General features: G+C 43.6%; 1 protein-coding gene across 2 annotated transcripts in view; it reads right to left on the bottom strand.

Annotated features, from left to right (window-relative positions):
- ARK2N (arkadia (RNF111) N-terminal like PKA signaling regulator 2N) overlaps nt 1-22330 on the bottom strand; it is a 68373-nt gene that overhangs the window by 12237 nt on the left and 33806 nt on the right. Inside the window, exons 4-5 of one of the 2 annotated variants that reach the window (XM_054986443.1) lie at nt 20624-20740; nt 1598-1780 (exon numbers count right to left, since the gene is read on the bottom strand). In XM_054986443.1, the coding sequence (XP_054842418.1) occupies nt 1598-1780; nt 20624-20740 (300 nt within the window). The remainder of the gene's footprint in view (nt 1-1597; nt 1781-20623; nt 20741-22330) is intronic. The other variant, XM_054986444.1, reaches the window with a different exon arrangement.

Below are 22330 nucleotides of genomic sequence, written 5' to 3'. Positions count from 1 at the left end.
ACGTATAACCATAACATCAGATGCAGGGACAAGCGAAGGGAGGGAACAGAAAGGAAATCATTTCTTCTTAGGAGTAATGGGATACTAGTAAAGAGGCTCTCTCAATTTTACTGCCTATGTGTAAGGACCAGGCCTTGTACCACCTAACAAAACAAGAGAAGCTAGCACGGACTAAGCACCAAAACAAAAAAGATTCTCCCCATGGTATATAGTCAACACCAGTATCAAGTTAGAGAAACATATTTCTTAAAGTGCAAAAGTGCAGAAGTGCCACAGGTACAGTCAATAAATATCAGTATCAAAAATATCATATCGAAAAGAGTCCAATAGAACCTTTAAGACTAACCAACTTTACTGTAGCATAAGCTTTCGACCATCACAGTTCTCTTCGTCAGATGCGCATCTGACGAAGAGAGCTGTGATTCTCAAAAGCTTATGCTACAGTAAAGTTGGTTAGTCTTAAAGGTGCTACTGGACTCTTCGATTTTGCTACTACAGACTAACACGGCTAACTCCTCTGGATCTAAAAATATCACCTACATGCAATAATAAAAAGGTAACAAGAGTAATGATGACCAAGATACAAAGGATCACAATAAACAGGTTCCAGCTACAATTTCTGCTGGTTAAGGCAACAATAATCACACAGTGTAGCTGTTTTCACCTACTGGAAGTAAGTAACAATTGTATACTCTCTATCCCTTTTGTTTTGGTGCTCGTACCACGTTAAGACAGAATGATAAGTTTGAAACTTGGGTTCAGGCCTCATGCCTTGCAAATTTCTCACTAGGCCTGTTTGCTGGAAAGCCCCTAGCTCTGATAATTAACTGTGGACTGCTTTCTTCCTGTGAGAAGTGGCCTTGAGGAGGCCGGAGCCTGGTGCTGGGCTCAGCTCTAGCCATACTCCCTAAACTTTCACATGCTTGTAATGTCCAATTAAGTAACCGAGCCCTGATGGGTTCTTTGCGTGGGCTGATGCTCCTCCAGGTTTCCAGAAGCCTCTTTGTCTCTAGGCAGTTTATCTGTTTGCTACCTTGCAGCCATTGCCAACCACCTGCAAAGTGCGTGAGAGAGAGCGCCTCAGCTCCATGCCACTCCCAGGAGGCCTAGAGTAAGCTGGCATGGATGGACTTTGGTACGATCAACTTTGGAACCAACTTGGAGAACTTTCAGACAGCTAGCCAGTAGTATTTTAGTGAGTTAGAACATAGTTCAGCAAGCTATTATTTGTTTTCATGCCTTGCCTAAACGCTTTTAAGAGCGGTTTCTGCCTTGCAAAGGCGCCTGTGTTTTCTTCAGTGGGATACTAGAAAAGAGGCTCTCAGTTTGACTGCCTATGGCTTGTAACTAGTTGTGGGTTTGCTCAGTGCTTCCTGCTACTCCCATCACTGGAAGATTTGACTGCTGTATGCCCAGACAGATTAGAGATGATGTGGCGTGTGAAGAAGGGGTAGAGGGATAAATGTGCAGGGCACGCACAGGAGCTGGTCAGGGGCACTCGCTGAAGTCTTCAGTTGCAAGCAAAATAGAAAACTAGGATCAGTTTTGAAGGGATGACTTGTACCCATTAACGTATCAAGAGCCGGCTTATACCCACCTGCCTCTGTATTCAGCTCCTCTAGGAGCCCTCTTGTCCTCCAAGCAGGCCCCGTGTCCTTGTTGATGACAGTACTGTTGTGCTCCTGAACGACTGCAGCTGCCAACAGATTGTCCACATTCACCACTTCAGGGTCGGAGTTTGTGTCCGAGATATCATAATGAGCCACGACCGGTGGTCCATCTGGGAAAGAAAGAAGAAGAGCCGCAAAGGTTAGATGCGGGCATCCTCTATGAAGCTACACTCATTATCTCTGCCATTACCACTCCGTCTGTCTTACTAGCGTCAACGCTTGAAGATCAAACGAATCCACGAAGTGATGCTCGTTTCTGCCCTTTTCATTTCAAATGAGACCAAAAATACAATCTTGTTTAAAAGGCAATTAAGTGATGGAGCAAACACCAAATATTAAGGCTGCTGAAAGCTATTTGCGTTTCCCCACTGCAAATCCACTTATGAAGCCAGAAAATTCAAATTCTATCTGATTACCTTGTGCAAACCAAATGTAAAGCAAAAGTCCAGCAACACTTTAAAAAGTTTAAACATTTTGTTTCAATAGCTTTCAATATGTGCTTTTGTGAGTCACTGCTTACATCCTCAGATATCTGAGGACGTGAGATGTGACTCACAAAAGCTACTACTGAAACAAACGTTCAAGTCTTTAAGGTGCTGCTGGACTTTTGTGTTAATTTGCTATAACAGATGAACGTAGCTACCCCTTTGCATACCAAAAGCGCCTGATTTCACCCTTGCTACCATTTGCTATTCTTAGCTTTCAAAGGAATTTGACAATTTGGGGCAGGACTACTGGTGTGTGTGTGGGGGGGGGGAGAGCACATGGATGCTGGGGTGACGGAAGGCTGAGCAATCAAGCAGTACTTGGCCTCCCAGCATGAGCTCCCAGCCCAGTTTCTTAATTGGAAGGAGGCCGGCCCAGATGTAGATACTAAGACACCCTCCCCTGAAGATGGGCAATTCTTGTATTTGGATCAGTCTCTCTTATCACATCTAGTGGACAGATATAGCAGAGTTACCCACTTCAATGACATTGACAGAGAATAGGCAAGACTGGCTCAATTAATCATACAGAGACACTGTGGGCAACCTCCTCAATGGATGGAAACTTTGGCTCTATCACAGGCTTTATTCAAGTTCTCGTGGCGTGCCAAAAGGCCTCTCAGGACACAGCAGCATGTTTGCCCATAAGCTAACAATGACTGTTCTCATTTTGCCCTCCCAGTGTTCAGCATTCAACACAGGAACCTAATGCACACAAATTGTGTCCGCTGGATTTTGGGTACATTTTGATGCCACAAACAACTACATTTTGGGTACATTTTGATGCCACAAACCAACTACTTTGTTCAAATGCAGATAAGCTCACTCACTCCTTGGAAATAAACTGGGACTCTCCATATAGCTAACACCACCACCAGAAACCAGAGATAAAATTCTAGGCTACCTGGAACAAGCAGCTCTTGTTTCTACAGTCTGCTCTAATACAATTACGGTCATTTTAAAAAACAAGGTACTAAATTTGGCTAAATATTATTGGGGGTTGGAAGTTTTTCAGAATTCAGCTGGCAACTACAAGCATTAAGGGATTAAAAATGTGTGACAATTTCCAATTAATTCATCTAAATAGTCAAGTGATTCTATCCCAATTTATTTCAAAATTACTGTGGGATAGTTCTGTTGCCAAGGAAGGGAAGGAAGAGAGAGCATATGACAATTACCAATAAATTATTTATTTACCTCATTTATAACCTGCCTTTCTCCCCAATGGGGAACCAAAGGAATCTGCATTGTTCTCCTGTCCTCCATTTTATCCTCACAACAACCTTGTGAGGTAGGTTAGGCAGAGAGTAAGTGATTCACCAAAACCACCTTGTAAAGCTGACATAGCAGAGAGAAGATGTGAACAGCTGATCCTAGCCTGACATTCTAACCACTACATTCAAATCAGCTCTCACATTAAAAAAACAAAGCAAAAGAAACCTGGGTTAAAGTATCCATTTTATAATAACAACATTCAATTTATATACCACCCTTCAGGACAACAATGCCCAGTCAGAGCAGTTTACAAAGTATGTTATTATTATCCCCATGACAATCTCTCTGTGAGGTGAGTGGGGCTGAGAGAGCTCTGAAAGAGCTGTGACTGACCCAGAGTCACCCAGCTGGCTTCAAGCGGACGAGTGGGGAATCAAACCTGGCTCTCCAGATTAGAGTCCTGCCGCTCTTAACCACTGCTGATCCGAGCCCTATCCCTATTATGCCTGGCCTGTCTCATAGTGTGGTGGAGTACACCACTACACCAAACTGGCAGCATACCAGGCCAAAGGGCTCCATTGCAGCTTCTCATTAGCATCCTTCTACTCCTAAACATGGAGACAGGAAGCCAACCCTGCAGCTAGGCAAAATCAGCAGCTGCCCACACGTATACTTTCTCTGTGGTAGCCCCCAACTTATGGAATGGCCTGCCTGAGGAGGTCAGGAAAGCTCCCACTCTCCTGGCTTTCCACAAACTATGCAAAACTGAATTATTCGGGGTTTCTACCCAGATTATAGGGCTGTGTTGTAAGAAATAGTAGCTCAGAGAGATGCATTTGTAGGGGCAGGGACTATATGCTACTCTGTTAGGTATTGTCTACTGATGGAGACATGCATCTACTAGGAGGTTTCCATGTTGCAAAACATGCCATGTAAATTGCTTATGCTTTGTTTCATCTCTATGTATGGCTTTATGCTTGTTTTTCAAATGTTCTGCTATCATACCCCATTGTATCTTTCACTGAATGTCCTAGCCATTGTTTATTATTGTACTTTGCTCAGTGAACATCCTAGCTGCGCCCTTTTAACTTCCTCAGTTCTATGGTAAAGGCACTGACTCACTGACTTCCTGAACTGCCCAGACTCAGGGAAACACAAGGGTTTGCGCTTAGATATCCAACCTCCCCTCTGTCCTTCAAACTGCATACCTTCTGCTGTATCAGAAACTCCTTTGGGCAACTTTTCCCAGTTTTAAAAATATTTTGCCGCACAGCATGGGGCACATAACTGTTTAGAAAGCACAAGGCCTTAAGCACATAAAACCAGAGGAATAGATTTTTGGCTTCTGTTAGCAGCTTATAAAACCATACAGTCACTGAAAGTGGGGAGCCATCTCATCTTTGGGAGCTCTGGCTTTCATTTTACATTGAGCCACGAACATCAGAGTCTCTCTACATGGGACATCTTACACGAGGACGCTAACGTGTAGAGAAACGCAATGTTAGCCAGGAAGCGTAGTTTAAAAAGACAGAGCCAAAGGCTCTGTCAATTTCATCTCTCTACAGAGGCTGCAGAGATCTGTAGAGAGGTGAAATTGATAGAGCCTTTGGCTGTCTTTTTAAACTATGCTTCCCGGCTAACATTGTGTCTCTCTACACTTGAGCATCCTCGTGTAAGATGTCTCGTGTAGAGAGACTCATAGTCTTTGGTGGCTAAAGGTGTTCTGGGGATACGCTGTGACTCTTTGGGTATAGCACATGTTTGGCATGGGTGAGACTGCTAATTTCCTGACATCTCCAGCTGAAAGCATCTCAGGTAGCAGAACTGGGAAGGATCCTTGCCTGAGATCATAGAAAGCTGCTTCCTACCAGGATAAACAATACATCTCTCTCTCTTCACACCGCAGGCAACTGCTGCCTATTTCCATGCACTTCAAAGTACCTGTATGAAACAACCAGGAACGTTATAAAGGAGGACCTTGATCCAATTTAAGAACCTGTTTGGAGCCCACCAACGGTCCAGCTAGTCAGGTATCCTGTCTCCAACTGTGGCCAGTTTCTGGGGAACTCACAAGCAAAGAATAAAGGCAACAAGCTCTTTCTCAAGTGCTTGCCCCCCTCCCCAATAACTAACAGAGGCATGCGGCCTGTGAACATGGCACTTCTGTTGAAACATCACCAAAACAAAGACAAAAGTCTAGCCCAACAGGAAGCTTGGAAAACTTAAAAAATGGTTTTGCCAATGGAAACTCGAAAGCAGTCCTTAATTCTGTTGGGAATTTCCCTGAAAATTTATTTTTATTTTATTTATTTATGTCATTTATAGTCCGCCTTTCTCACTGAGACTCAAGGCAGATTACACAGTGTGAGATTAATACAGTCAATATCAAGGATATTTCCATAAACAGTGTCATAAGGTAGATAAATACAAGTTTACAAAGACAGAGCATTAAGGATCTGGTATCAGTTCTGCAACTGATGCTAAAAAAATGTATCAAAGATGTCCAGTGAGTATAAGCCAACCTCACCACCCTCTTGAAACAAAATTAAGAGTCCCAGAAATCAAGACAGAATCAACAAAAAAAGGAAATGGATAATGACCCAACATTAAACACTGATGACTCTAAAGTGGGGAGAAATCTCAGAGGAACATTTGCTGTTGAAATACATACTTTATAAAATTATACTTTTGAGCAAGAATTTGGAGGGAATGGGGAGCAAGGAACTGGTGTCAATGTGCTTATTAGCACACCAAATTAAACCCAGAGCATCATTTTTCTCCCCACAGCTATATCATCAGAGTTCAGTGCAACATGGCATTAACAGAGCACATGATCAATAAAAAAAAATGTTTTTGAGTGCAGAAGATACGAGGGTTAAGTACAATATTGACTGTTGGAAATCTAGCCAATGAAGGAGCCATTCAAAATCCCTTCAGCGTTTTTGCAAATGGGAGTTTTAATTAATCGGTGATAGCGTCAAAAGCACAGGAGGAAAATTATTTTTAAAATCGGACAGGCCTAAGCAAGCCGAATGATATAGAGACAAGAATAGGAGTCAAGTCAAAATTGTACCACTCCTACATGTATAATCATGCAAAAAAAGTATCATAAGTGTATATACATGCAGAGTGATATTCTTTATCACCTACCCAGAGAATAACTTGGGTGAAAGTCTTCATCAGTAGGAAATACAAGCATAAACTTGTTATCTGTAGCTCCAACTCTTGTATCTTCCACACTTCCAAACAGCACACCGTATAACTTAGCTTAAATTTAGCATACGTCAGACAGACCGTGATAGTTTACATGCTGAGCAAGAAATAGCATTGGTCAATTAAAAAAAAAAGTTCTAAGATTTCTTTAAACAAAATAAAAAGACTATGAGTAAAATGTCCCCATGTCAATGGAATAGTTTAAAAAAAAAAACCGAACTTCCTTCTTGAAACATTTGCATTTTGTCTTTCTTGTAGTACAAGCATTATTTCTCAAATCAAATTGAAATGTTCCTACATGTACCCAAATTAAACCCTGGTAGCCCTGGCAGGAGGAAAGTGAAGAAACCACCCAGAAGACAGATTTTACAGAAGACAGAGTAGCAGACAGGCAGGTATGGCTCTTGGAACCCGATCCACTCGATTTTTTTTTTTTAACACAAGCCCTAATGAAGTGAACAGAATTTGGGAAAGAGCATAACTATCCAACATGGTGCCAATAATATTCCCGGTGGATTGGTTCTCTGGTTAAACTAGGGTGCATGCTGGCTGCCATATGTACTTCCTGTCCCAGGGACCAAAATGTTTTAATCTGTCACTGCTATCCTAGGGGTCAATTCACAAAACTGATTTTCACAAGCCTCTCCCCATGGAAAATACAAAGTGCGAAGCTTGCATTCCTGATTGGTCCTTCAGTACGTATGATTTACTTCTGGATTCTATAGAATGGATGGATTGTGACTGGGCAGGTGTCTTATTGACAGGTGCCCATTTTCATAGCCGAATGGTTCATCTGAAGGTTATCATCAGGCCTGGAAGAGATCCAAGAGCTTGAGGTTGGTGTCCAAGATGGTCGACCATCTCCCTATCTCTGCACAGGGTTGGTGCCCAGGGAATTGAAGAGATTCTTCTCTTCCCCACCCCCAGCTCAATTAGCATACCATATTTCTGTGGAGGAGGACTCCTCATTGCCTTTGGCAGAGAAAACAATTTGGCACGTGGAAAACGATTGCTCAAAGGGAGCAGCCACCTCCACTCAAATGGACGCGGGGTGCGGGAACTAACACACGAACAGACAAGAGATCATTGAATCAATGCAATTCCATACACTTCAAGGAAATGCAAGAGGAAGCAAGGAAGGGGGGGAAATGGTCTCTTACAAACCGAGGAGAAAATTATGTCAAAAACTTTAAAAGGAAGGTGTAGTGGGAAATATGAACTGCAAACAACTCATCCTTTGAAAGGGTGCTGCTCTCTCATCCAAGCTGGTGTGTATGAATCAGCCCTGGCAAGGCAATGTGAAAATCAGCTCACATTTATCTGGCTAACAGCACAGAAACGCATCCTGATTAGATACTGAAATCCTCATGCAAAACGTAAAAGTTTAATATAGCAATGAATGCAGAATGTGGAGGATCTTGTTCCCTGCATTCTGCCTTGCAAGCTCAGTCCAAAGGCCTCTCATTTCCCAGCAGCAATGGACAGCCTGGTATCTTCTGCCCAAAGATCTGCGTCAGACCCATTAGCACTGCCCACCTCAAACGAGGAGACGGCAGCATGCTGTTGCTCTCAGAAGAGACCTCAGCCTCTTGCAGCTACACCTCTGCATTTGCTCACACTCCTCACCAGCAAAGACCAGAAGACAAGCACCGCTTCCTTTTCTTCTCTGAAATCAGGGAGTGCCATAGGAAGGAGTGGGTCACACAGCCCGGGCCAGGTACCAAGCAAACAGGACAGGGTGTGCCACAGGGACAGTGCTGTGGAGGGACTGGCAAGGTGCAAGAGTATGTGTGAACAGTGGAAGGGGTGAGAAGTGGCACCTAAGTGTGGGGATGTGGCCCATTACAGAAGGAACACTGAAGTCAACCGGGTGGCTATAGGAACATTGCATGAAGCGCTAGCTGGGGAAGGGAAGAAGAAGGGGAAGCCCTCGAACTACAGAAGGTGAATTTTAAAATAAACCTCACCCAGACAAGGTTTAACTTCACACTATTATTGTAGTAAGATTTTTATTCATTTCTATATTAATACTAGGTTACAGTAGATACATTTCTCAATTTACATAGTGTGGCAAAAAAGGATACACAGAAATATACAGTAAAAGAATAGCATAACCATATTCTCCTCAAAAGCATCAAGTGAAAGTGATAGGAAAAATTACCCTTCCTTCCTATTTTGTCTTCATTTTACAGGATTATTTTTGAGGTGGGCGTTGCGCATCTGGTATACATACGAGAAGTAAAACTATCAAATTAGGTAGATTTATGAAATCAGATGCAATTCAGTGAGTTCTCCCTTTCCCATAGTAATTTTTAAAAATCAACTTTGCCAATTCCTAATAATCTCAACCCACTCCATAAACTGGGAATTTCTCTGGGATTATGAGAGCCAAGTTGTGGTGCACAAGATGCAGACCAGTGAATTAGGGCCAAAGCTTAACGGGAAATCAGGAAGTCCTGGGTTCAAGCCTTACCCCTCTGCTACAAACTCACTAAGCGGCCTTGGGCCAGTCACTCTCACACAGCCTCAGCCCCCCCCCGCCTACCTTACAGGGCTGTTGTAAGAACAGCAAAACAATATGGGAAGCGTTCTGAGACTGAAAACAATTGAATGCGTACGTGCCTCCAGTGTTCAGAACGCTTCCCACACAGTGGCTGGTATCCAACAACCAAGCAAAATAAAAGCAGGGTGGAGATTTCGCTGCTATGCTGCTCCCGAGAGACTGCTGACCCCCCCCCCCCCCCGGGAAGCAGTTTGGTGGAAATTGCAGCCCGCTTCTAAAAAAAAACCTTCAGTGCCCCTCGGAATGCACTTGCATTTATTACTGTGGATCACTGGACTTCACCATCCCGGCCTCTCCTGTGCTCTGAACTATACAGCAAAATTGAGAGTTTATCATCACAGGGCTGCTGTGAGGGCGAAACACCCAGAACATCAGCACACTTTTTATGAGCAAGTTGCTGAACAAATTAGTATCATCTTTCATAGCATCCCGACTGTTATTGCATCAAGGTAAGCTTGTGCCTTCTCCCTCGCCCGCCACGAGACTTGAATAAATCTTGCCATCAGGACCAGTGACGAGGTTTCCTGATCCTTTAACCACAGCTGAGAGGGAAATGCTCAGCTCAAGTGCTGTCTCTCCTTCCTCTTCCCATCTCTCTACAGGATTGACCATGTCTCCAGATATTTAATCATAGCGACGGTTAGCTTTAAGGGCTTTTGAAGCTGGCTTACGTTTGTTGGCTGAATGGCAATCACGGTCGGCATTAGCCTTGGAGGTGACATGACGCTACACCATGATTAATGCTGGAAAGGAAGGGCAGATGCGTGTGGGGCAAGGAAGTGGGGGATTTTCACAACTTCTCATTCATGATTAGGAAACTGGAAAGCTTTATGCCCCTCCCGTGCCTTACTCAAAGGCAGCACAGCCTTTCATCCTCCTCGCTTAAGGATCTGCATAAACATACAGCTCTCCAAAATTTGAACACTGCTTAACACTGAGACACAAAGGTCTAGAAAGACTAACGTGATGCATTTGGAAGGACGGGGGGAAACGAATTAAAGAGGTAACGGGTAAAATAAAACAGGGACTCGTGCACGTTAATCTGCCACTCACTACAAACTTGTTCAGGATGTTATTTGGAAAGAGTTTGCTTTGGAACACCATGAGGGTATTACTCTGATTTTTCAGAAATACTCGAGACAACATTACAGTGTTATTTCCCTCAGGGGAAAAACATCTGTCTTGGAACGGTTTCACTGTTATGCAACCAGAAATACTGGGGCTGGAAAGGTGCGACCAGCGGGTTGCTACAACCCATCTAGGTGCTGAAGAGGAACTTCCAGTAGCCCTTCCTGTAGGCGTTGGGAAAGGTACCCAGCAGTCGTAAGGTGACCTCTCCCGTTTCTTTAAAGCCCACAAAAGAGCACAGGAAACGTCTGTTGATTTTAGGGAGTGGCAGGATCAGACAAGATGACGACAGGCAGGACCGATCCACCCTCCCTTCTAAGGTGCTTTTTTACCCCAGTGACAGAACCCTAAGAGCCAAGCTACAAGGGATGAATTGCACAAGGACGTGCACGTGAAGGGAGTCGCGATGTTAGCCAGGAAGCTTTTTAAAAGAGATCGGAAGGCTTTGTCAATTTCCTCTCTCTACAGAGCCCCAGAGATAGCTCCTCAGAGGGTTTGTTAATTTCCTCTTTGCCTCCCTAAGGCTCTGTCAGTTTCACCTCCCTTTCTAGGAGGTGAAGAGGAAATCTTCCCTGGCTCTGTAGAGAGAGGAAATTGACAAAGCCTTCCGATCTCTTTTAAAACTCAGCTTCCCGGCTAACATTGCTATCCCCTTCACGTGCACATCCTTGTATAATTCATCTCTTCCAGCTTAGCTCTCAGATTCAATATGGCTCAAGAATGCCACCTAGAGCGCCTGGATTCTTGGACCCCTGGGGCTTACATGAGAATAACACTTTATACTCCATTCCGCATTAAGGCAACCTGGCAAATGTAATCCTTTTTTGTCAAAGGGCAACCAGTTTGGGCTGGATTCCCTTTTTGTCATGTTAGTGCAGAGTCATTGGGACCATCCTGTAATAATTCTCTGATTGGGGGAAATAGTCTCTGACATCAGAGATGGAGCTTTCCTTGGGATTGGTTAGATTTGCTCATCAGTCTCGCCAAGGAGGTTGGCTTAGGTCAGCCTCCATGGCCCATAAATATCTGGGAGCTCTGGACTTTTTTGTCCCCACACTGGAACATCTGGAGATCCCAAGACCACTGGACCAGGGGTTAAGGACTCCTCTGCTATCTTGGTACTTCGAGGAACTCTGCATATGCTCTGAGGAACCTTCTGCAACTTAGGTAAAGCGTGCTTAGCTGAATTAGCTCAACATTATTGTTTTATCTGCTAGCCGGTGTGCTGTGTGACAGTGTGCTTTCCCCTGGATTTGGTCCTCCTTCCTACCCCTTTTGAATCTACCCTTTACGCTTATTTTCTATAATAAGCCCTTCTTTCTATAAATCCAGAGGAGTGCATCTGACGAAGAGAGCTGTGTTCTTGAAAGCTTATGCTACAATAAAGTTGGTTAGTCTTAAAGGTGCTACTGGACTCTTTCTATAAAGGAATTTAGGGCTTCCTTGGTACAATCCATTTCTCTGGGATATTCCTCTGTCTCTCTTATCTACGCGCCAGACCACTTGGGCACAACCCAGTTTGCTATAAGATAGTTTTTCGGGGTTTCCACCCTGTTACTTTGCTAGGGCTGAGGTGGAAGGGCAGCTTCCCAGCGGATCAGTCTAACTGTTCTCAGGAGGTACCTGAGAGGTGTCAAGCAACTACCAGAGCACTTTCCAGGAAACCTTGGTCTGAGGTTGTTCCCAGGAAGGAAAGCCACGTTCCCCCTTTTCCTAACTGTAACCATCTGGCAGGCAGTGGTGTGGAATTCGAATCTGAAGAGTTTTTCCCTGTTGCTTTTTTGTGGAGAAATCCCATTTTTTGTTGGTTCTTTTGCCGAGAAATCACAAGTGAGAAACGTGAAGCAAGGCCACTTCCGGTTAGAGCTCACCGGTCAGGGATTTGTCCTACCAGTCTCTCTACTTCCTCCTCTTTTCAGTATTCGCAGCCGCAGGGCTGGCAGCTCCTAAAGGGACCTTCTTTGAGACCCTCTCATTCCTAGAAGCTTCCTTTAGGTTTTCTGGTTTCCAGTTCAAAATGGATGCCAACAGATAATTAACTGATCATCCAACATTTGAACTCTCTTTCGGGCACATCGACAGTGTGCAGTTTCAACGAAGCCCTGAATTAACCTTCTACACCTCCAGTAAATGCTAAATCATATCCATGCACAGCCTGGCAAATTCAGAACCATGACGTGAATGTTACACATTGCAATGACTGAAACTAGCGCCCGAAAAGTGTGCCCTAAAAGAAAAATTAATAGATTGGGAAATAAAGACATTTCTCAACTGCATCTTTGGCTGCTGTGGAATTTATGTAAGCACTTTAATAAAACTATGCCGGTTTTTAATGAAGCGTGCGTCCTGCTGGTTACTTCTAACCATCACGCAATTGCTTTCTGATTGGATCAAAAAACTTCTTGACCTGTGAGTTCAAGCAAGCAGTTCTTCACAGGGCAGATGCAGATGCAATACTGTAGTTAAAAGATCAGGAGCCGGGTGCAAATTGTATGCACTTCCTCCTTCCACCCCACTTTCCCGAAATTAAATCCCCTTAGCCTTACTAAATATTTCAGCACCAGCCTTAGCAATGATTAATGCAAACCATGGTCGCCATTTAACCAGAATCTAAAACCAGGACTGAACTATGCTTAGCATTATCTGTGGTTAAGATTAGTACTTGAAGAGAGAGGAGAGAAGCACAAAAGCTTATGCAATTGGCTGCTGACAGAGAGCAAAGCAAGCATTACATCTACATTGGCCCACAACAGTTACCAAAGAGTATCTCCCTATACCAGCATAGAGGTTTAACCACTAGCATCTAAACAGCCAACCACATTGGAGGAACCCACAAGTCTAGAGCAAGCTCAGGGTTTTGCCAGGAAAAAAAAAAGATCAACTTTTTTGTACAGGTAAACATGGATAGCTTCTCCCCCACAATATTATTTATGATCGCTGCAAGACTGAGGGATATTCAGCAGAACACCAGCTCATTTGTAATTGGGGGGGGGGAGCGCTGTATTCCAGGGACTGGCCAGAGCATAAAAGTCAGGGAAATTCTGCGGTCTAAAAAAGATTTCAGTCGATTAAAGTTGGTTTAGCATCTACTGCTTCTCTGCAAAAGGTCTGGTGTTAACGGACTTGGCTCATCTACTTTCTAACATGCCTGCATCATCCGTTTTCAAACATGTTTCACAGCATGCTCGAGGCGACTCTCTGCAAATAGCAGCCTCAGCATGTTCGAGAAGATCTGTACAGCTGGCATGCAGACTGGATATATCAGTATTAGAAAGTGGTACATGCTCACTCTTCAGTGAATGATCAGTGTTAAGTTCTTAACTTTTATAGTCAAAGAGGAAAAATTCATAGCAGTTTATTCAAGGCAAAAAAACCCCGGCTGAGATCATAAAAGTTACTCTACCGTTCGAAACCAACGAAACCCAGTGTACACATGATTTCAGATTAGGTAGACAGCAAACCAACGTCGTATCACCCCTATCAAAATTATACATGGAAAGATTTACACAAAAATTGCTGTACAAACCATTCACTTTTGTTTTTACATAAAATTGTATCCCGCATAGCCTTTCAAACAGTTACCCTGAAAATACAGCGTCTCAAAAGCAGCTTCGCTTCTCAAAGGACAGTCATGTCGAAGTATGTTTATCATGGAAGGAAGGGGAGGGAAAGACAGGGGTAAAAAGTACATTTGCACTCTTCAAAAGTTATTTTACTTGCATACACTCAGATGTGAAATTAAGGGAAGGTAATTCCAATAAGAACACGTATCACATGTCTGAGAGAAATTAACAGTCTTTGCATCAACAATGATAGGTAATAGGAAGGAATCCAAAGAATTCTCTTAGGTCTATTCAAGGAATTTCTTTACTTTGTCTTTGAATGACTCAGCGCTATCCCTAACTGATTTCAGGCTGCCATTCTAAAGCCCAATTGTTACCAAGCCCAACGGAACTCAGTGGGATTGCTTCAGTGCAAATATGCTTACGATCATCAAGCCTGAAATAGTTGCTCAAGGTTTTGCTCAGATTGCTTCCTAACAGATGCATCTAATTACCGTGTTGACCTCTTTTAAAACTCAGTGAAAAGGATGATTTTGAACACGTTCATTTCTAAGTACCACAAACTGTTTTTGAGTGAAAGCACCAAAAGTGCAGAAGAGAGAGAAGAAATTTTACTACCAGCAAGAACTTCCTTTTCTACCATGAGAAGAAACTTAAGCTAACCCCCTACACATTGCAAGTATGATTATTAACAAAGAGCTATTTCCCAGGTATAGTGTTTTTAAGTCAGACTTGGTGTAGTGATTAAGAGTGGCAGGACTCTAATCCGGAGAGCCAGGTTTGATTCCCCACTCCTCCGCTTGAAGCCAGCTGGGTGACCTTGGGTCAGTCACAGCTCTCTCAGTTCCACTCATCTCTCTGGGTGAGCGTTGTGGGGATAATAATGGCATAGTTTGTAAACTGCTCTGAGTGGGCATTATCCTGAAGGGTGGTATATAAATCAAATGTTATTATTATCATCAAATGAATAACAAGATAGGTAGCCATGTTAGTCTCTCTGTAGCAGTGGAAAAGAGCAAGAGTCTAGTAGCACCTATGAGACTAGCAAAATTAGTGGAAGGGTATGAGCTTTTGTGAGCCACAGCCTCCTTCTTCAGGTATCTGAAGAAGTAGGCTGTGGCTACTGTGCTACGAATTTTGTTAGTCTTATAGGTGCTACTGGACTCTTGCTCTTTACCACAAATAAATAACAGCATGTGAACTAATATTTGGGCACTCCCAACCAGATGGGTAATCTAGCTGAATGATCTCCTCAAAGAATGGCTCAGAAAACATTTCTTATTTGAACACAGATTTAAAGAACAGCTACAATCCAGACAGCTAGCACCATATACAGGGGCTTTCAGCACAAACATTCCCCAGTCCCTACATTTATAGCTTGCCCTACTCTAAGGGCTCAGGGGTCGATAACAACCCATTGTCTCTACTGCCCCTGTCAAAAGCCACAGTGAACCACTCTAGGCTACTTCCTAAAGATGCACAAAATTCAGTTTCCAAGGAGGGGGCATGGCTCAGCGACCCGGCATCCGCTGGGCATGCAGATGGTCTCAGGTTTAAACTCCATCCTCTCCTGTTTTAAAAAGGATCAGTAAGAAAATGATGCGAAAGGGCTCTACCTAAGATTCTGGACAGCCACTGTACATCTGAGTAGGCAATACCAAGCTTGCTGGATCAAAGGTCTGATTCAGTAAGAAGTAATAATAATAACAACATTCGATTTATATATACCGCCCTTCAGGACAACTTAATGCCCACTCAGAGCGGGCTTACAAAGTATGTTATTATTATCCCCACAACAAAACACCCTGTGAGGTGGGTGGGGCTGAGAGAGCTCTGAGAGAGCTGTGACTGACCCAAGGTCACCCAGCTGGCTTCAGGTGGAGGAGCGGGGAATCAAACCCGGCTCTCCAGATTAGAGTCCCGCGATCTTAACCACTACACCAAACTGAAGTATCTTCAAGTGTTCAGGGCAAGAGGATATTAAAGCCACTAAGAACAGTTCTCTGCTTGTGGTCTTGATGTGATGTAGAGACACAATATTTAAAAGACCGTCCCTAGGTGATCTTAAGGGGCTATGATGGAAATCTCTCTGATGCTTCAGCCCATTTAGAGCTTTGTCTGTCATCGGCAGTAGCATGAACAGAACTCAAAAGGCAAAGGGGGATTCCAGCTGACGCGCTGAAAGCACTGCTGTAGCGTGCTCCCAGGGCCCCCTCCCCTTCAGGAGTTAGGCAGTGGTATGCTGTACCAGCGGAAGCTTCCAAACCACCGGAGGCAGATTTGGACAGCTTTGCCTTGGTTAGGGTTGCTTAAATGATGCAGCCAGGGAAGAATAAAAATCGACTTCTCACGCAGCATGCACAGCTGCCAGTTGGAAGAAGGGAAGTCAAAAGCCCGAACGCCCATGTGCCAGAGCTTGCATGTGCCACCTGAAGAGATTCTCTGGATCGCAGCCAATGGTTATCTATGAACATCAGGCCAAAATTCAAGCTCATCAACCCATTTGTGTTAAACGTCCAAGGAGACTCTGGAGTTTAACCACTGCATGGAAATACTATTTGATCTTACATATAAACATACACACACACTCTAAGTACTACTATTCGGTTTATCTAGATAGATGGTATAAGTCTATCAAGAAAGCATGCTCATTTAGTAAAACCTTATTCAAAATTTTCATTTCTCTAAATTCAGTGTCACCTAGTGCAGACTGACCTGCTGTTTCTAATTGCCTCTCAGATTCCTGTGCCCTTCTAGATAAGAGAGTTTTAAAACCAAACATATACACCATGACACACCATCTAACTATAAATGTTGCAAACACAAGCGTTTGTGAGAAAAATGCACAGCGAAAAAGGGACATGAATAGTGACGTCTTATACCTCCAGTTTACAGGCTAGCCCAGCAGGATTGGAAGAGAGACAGGAATATGGCAAGCAATGAATGTAATCTTGGTTAAGCAGCTAGCAGATGTTTCAGAAAATATCCATAGGACATACCAATTCCTTTCAACTTCAGATTTGCATTTCCACACAAACACACTTTTGGCATGCAAAGGAGCAGGAGAATACAGCGGCAGCTCCTATATGAAGGGGCTAGGGGGAGATTCCCAAGCTGTATCCTGCCAAGATTTGGAAAGGAGAATGCTGGGGAAGAGAAGCATTTTTCAACAGTAACTCAAATACATCTGCTTTCTTCAAACAAACATGAACCCAATCAAACACGGGTGGTTAAAAAGCCTAAACAAGGAACTAATAAATCATTTAAAAAAATCATTTGCGTTATGATCCAGGACAATGGCAAAGGCTTGAGATGCTTTAAGTTTGCGATTGGTTCGAATTGAGCTCTGCGATATTTCCATTTTCAGGAAAAGCAGTTGGGAAATTGTTATTAAAAGTCACTGGAAACTCTAAGGCTGTGTCAGCATTTTGATAGCTTGCGTAAGAATTAAAGGACTGCTGAGAAAGTACTTGGCTATCAGGCACCTGCATAAACACCCCTGCCCGAGTAGTCGGGGAGATTCTTTGGCCAACTAGCGGTACTTTAGTTTCCCTGGGCTCCAGCTGCTGCTTGCTTTCTTCATCCGTGTCAAGACGAGTTAGCTTTTCTATCCACATGCGAAACTTCTCCTCTGTCTGCCTCTGCATCTCCGCAAAGCAGTTCATGGCCTCTTCCAGGACGCTGCCTATGCAGTTCCTATCCCACACGGTGCCCCTGTCAAGCAATCCTGGAATTTCCCTGGTCGCTCCTTCAGATCCCCCAGCACGACTGAAGTCAGCTTTAAAGACATTGAGGCCATTGCATAAGAGATCATTAAAGAAAAGGTCATCATATCTATACATTACAAGACATGCGAACACAAGAACAAGCAACACGCTTGTTCTAACCCGTCGGGTAGATTCAATCTCAGAGAAGGACTGCAATCTTGCCCAGCTATTCATTCAGCGGTTCATAAGCCACCCACACACCTCAACATAATTACTTCTGAAATCTTGGGGCTTTCAAAATAACTCTCTGAAAGTGAAATTAACTGTACTCCTATAGACGTCTTTGTCGTTTCCACTGTCGAATGGAAAACATAGCAGTGTAACAGTGCAACAGTAATTAAAATCTTATTTTTAGAATAAGGCAAACACTCAAATCTAGTATTTACTATTTATTTATTTAAAATATTGTCAGACTGCCTTTCTCCAGAGCATCTCATGACCCAAGGTGGAGTCATTTTAACCAAGAATGTAGAGTGTAAGAACGTAAGAGCTGAGTTGCGGGATCACACCAAAAGGTCTGTCTAGCCCAGTGTTTCCCAACTTGTGTCCCAAACCAAAAGCAGGTTGCAAAACATGTGAAAGTGGGTCCTAGGCTTTTGTGGTTTTACTGATCTGTGCATGCTTTTTTTTTTTAAAGTGAGTCACCTTACCAAATTAATTGGGAGTTGTGGGTCACCACACGAACAAGGCTGGGAACCACTGGTCTAGCCTACCATTCAGTTCCAACAGTGGGAAGCCAGATGCCTCTGGGTGTTCCTAAGGCATAATAGCGAGCACCATTCCCTCTTGCAGGTCCATACCATGTGGTCATTAGCGATGTGCTGCTTTGTGAACATGAGGACACCATTTATCTTTCATAGTTATTACATGCTGATAAACCTCTAAGGATTTTTGAATCAGTGGTGTGATTTTTCCGGAAAAATACAAATCTGAAAAATTTCTGGGAAAAATATTCAGTGCCCTAAACAGAATGCAATCTGATTTAGCATCTTTCTTTAGTAAACACTTTTTTTCCTTGAAAATTTTCCAATGCTCTGAATAGAACGTGGTCTTATTTTGCATATTTATTTTGATGTATTTAGTAAACAACATTTTAAAGGTACCTTTATGTCCCCAATAGCAACAAATATTAGAACTTAAATATCTGATAAGGGAAATAAATCAAGGGCGGTTCAAATGTTCTAGCGCTTAAACCAATTCAAACCTTTATATAGAACTTATTCTATTGGAATAGTACCTGGAAAAATATAAATACAATTTTGCATGATCTTCTCTTACATTGTATACCGTTTAGGACCTCAACCCCCAACATGGCACTGAAAATGGTTGATGCGCTCATTTGAAACACATCCGAAATGTGTGCATGATATACCATGGATGTGGCTATCTATGCATCTATTTCAACAGAGATAGATCAAGATGGGTAGCCGTGTTAGTCTGTCTGTAGCAGTGGAGAAGAGCAAGAGTTCCAGTAGCACCTAGAAGACTAACAATATTAGTGGTAGGCTATGAGCTTTCATGAGACACAGCTCACTAAGCTCATACCCTACCACTAATTTTGTTAATCTTCTAGGTGCTACTGGACTCTTGCTCTTTCCCTCTATTTCAACAGAACTTGTTTCCATGGAGGTCACTGGGGCACCCATTTCATTGACTGACTCAGTATAAAGGCAGCTTCATGTGTGCCTATGGAGCTTTCAGTGCAATCCTAACCAAAGTTACTCCAGTTTAAGCCCACTGGAATCAATGGGCTTAGACTGGAGTAACTATGCTTAGGATTGCACTGTTTGTCTGCTATTTATCTATCTACTTTATTTATAGCCCACTTTTCTCACTGAGATCTAAGGCAGATTACAGAATAAAGGCATCGTATTATTACAGCGTAAGATAGGAGTCTGCAACCTTTTTCAGTCTATGGGCACTGATGGAATTCTGACAAAGAGTGGTGGGCAGAACCAGAAAATGGCTGCCACAGGAGGAGAAGCCAACCAGAAAACGGCTACCACAGGACAAGGAGCCAATCAGAAAATGGCTGCCACAGGAGGAGGAGCCAACCAGAAAATAGCTGCCAAAGAAGTGTCAGGGAGCAAATTCCAGTAGTGGTTAGCCAACATGAATCCTACTGAAATCATTCATTAGTAATCAGGACCAAATGTCATTATTTTGCTAGGGTTGTGTTCTGTGTGTTCTGAATCATTTTTAAATGAACTTACTTTTTAAAATATTTTCTTGTTTACAGAAAGTATAACTAAGAAGCCCTCATCTGGCACTACCTGCCTTCATTTTGCTGGCACTTAACACTGTTATACAAGAACAAAGGGAAGAATGTTTCTTCACCTGGTTATCCCCCTTTACATGAGCCCATATATTTCTAACCTGTACTTTTAACTTGGAATCGTGAGGATTCGGCATTTTAGCCATGCATTATCACCATGTTTAGTCAGAACATGACTCTGTTATTTGCACAGGTAAAATACTTCATATAAAGCCACTATCGGCACTATACCAATAACTCAAACCAGATTTGCACCACGATATGACAGAATACCATAAAACTCCACAAAAGTAGTTAACATTGGCACATAATGGAAAGGGAGGAAAAAAGAAGGGAATTTTTTTTAAAAAGAGAAAAAACGTTGGGGGGAATGAATAAAAAACACATTTACATAGAAAGAAAGCCAAAGTGAGGGGGGCACAGAATTTTAAAAAGAGAGGGGGAAGCCCAAGTGGGGAGAATCTCTCTCTTGCATACACAGAGTGATCCCAAGTGCAGGGGAGAGGAGGGGGGATTTTTAAAAAAATACCTAAGGGGAGATGAGAACAAAATAAAGCAACAACACCAGGTTGGGGGGGGGGGGAGATCACACACAGAGGAAACCCAAAGGCAGGGCAACAGAGGGATTTTTTAAAAAAATGCAAGGAAAGGGGGGGTGAGAGAAAATAAAAGCAATGTGATACACACAGGTGAGGGGGAGAGAGGTATTCCAAGTAAGAGAAGGAAGGAGCAAAGGCAGGTTACCTTTGAATTGTTTAGCTCCAGGTAGCATTGCACCCTGCCAGCTCCCCTCCTTGCTTTCTCTTCCCATCTCATGTCCGTTCCAGCCGGCCCGCTTGGTCCCAGGCTGCAGCAACAGCACTGGGGATGAGAGAAAGGCAGAGAAGCTTGGAAGGGAAGAGAGAGAAAGGGCTTTTATTCCCCTGTGCATATATGGGCTGCAGCAGGAGCCCTCGGGAGGTGAGGAAAATGGCAGGCGTGCTTTTCCCGCACTTGCTCGCTAGCGTGCTCCTGTCCTGGGCTACAGCAGGTGGCTGGGAAGAGAGGGAGCACGCATGCCTGGGTGGAAAACAAAGGGCCGTTCTTCCCCTGCATGTGCCCGCTGGCTTGTTCTCCTCCCGGGCTGCAGTGGCAGAGCTCAGGAAGAATGCAAGGTGGCAGGAAGGGATGGGTTTTTCTCCACCCCACCCCACTATGAACGGATTAGAAGGGGGGATTACAGCAACTTACTTTGTTATCCAGCACTGATGAAGGAAGCTCTGACTCTCAAAAGCTCCTACCCTGGAAATTGTGTTGGCCTTTAAGGTGCTACTGGAACCGAATCTTGCTCTTCTACTACAGACCAACACGACTACCCTCCTGAAACTTCTCCAGATACTTCTTCATGGAGCTCTGTCTCTCGAAAGCCCCTACCCTGGAAATCTAGTTGGTCTTTAAGATGCCACTGGACTCAACTCTTGCTCTTCTGCAACAGTCAACATGGCTACCTACCTGAATATGCCCTTCTACTGTTTCTGCCACTGCCGCCTCTGAAGCATTTTTTTAATGGAACACCCCATCTGACTTCCAATAACCAATCAGAAGCCCTGCAGGGGAGGAGTCCTCCTGGCCCCTCCTACTTTGTAAAACTGCTTGGCAGGTGTCAGAAAAGGTGTCCGTGGGCGCCCCTGGGCCTGCAAGCACCATGTTGGGGATCCCGGGCGTAAGACATTCAATGAACAATTCAACCGTACGGAATTAAAAGATCATTTGAACAACAAACTGCCAAAGGCAAAGTATACTATATACAATGTAGGAAGGAGAATCAGAAGAGTAGAAGATAATGCAGTGCAAAAGCAGTATAATAACTAGAATAATCACTGCAGTAGGCTATAACCCTATTCCATCACAGAAGTGGTTTTCAGGTGGCAGTGGAGTGCTACAACAATTGCAAAGCAGAGAGAGAACTAGGAGAATTCTAGCTTAGATTTCCTCCCATGTCTGTCTGTCTCTCTCTCACACACACACACACACTCACACACACACACACCGATCAACTGCTCCTAAAATGAAACGGTTAAGTGAGAGTTCATCTCACGCTCAGGCTCTGCCATGAGTGCTTTGTGAGGACATTCTAAAGGCTCTCAAGATGCGGCGCTTCAGCTGAGGCAGTGAGAAAGGCTACGGCACTTCTGCCTGCAGAACTTCACTGAGACCTCTGAGGAGAGATGTTGGATAGAAAGATGTTTCAGCGTTTGATTTTTTTTGTGCAGAAAACACTCCATTTCTAAATACACAGTTTTGTAAAATTAACAACACAATGCCAATACAATGATGTAAAAGGGAGGACCACCAAAAAGGTTATGTTGGGAATGATGGGACCCATGCATGGTCAAAGCCATGTGGGGCAGAAGCTCTAATAAGGAGTGGAACTGGGGAAGACTGAGTGGAAAATATTGCAGGATCCAGCCC

This window comes from Eublepharis macularius, chromosome 8, assembly GCF_028583425.1.
Source record: "Eublepharis macularius isolate TG4126 chromosome 8, MPM_Emac_v1.0, whole genome shotgun sequence".
Taxonomy (NCBI): Eukaryota; Metazoa; Chordata; class Lepidosauria; order Squamata; family Eublepharidae; genus Eublepharis; species Eublepharis macularius.
This window is presented reverse-complemented; position numbering and strand designations above follow the sequence as displayed.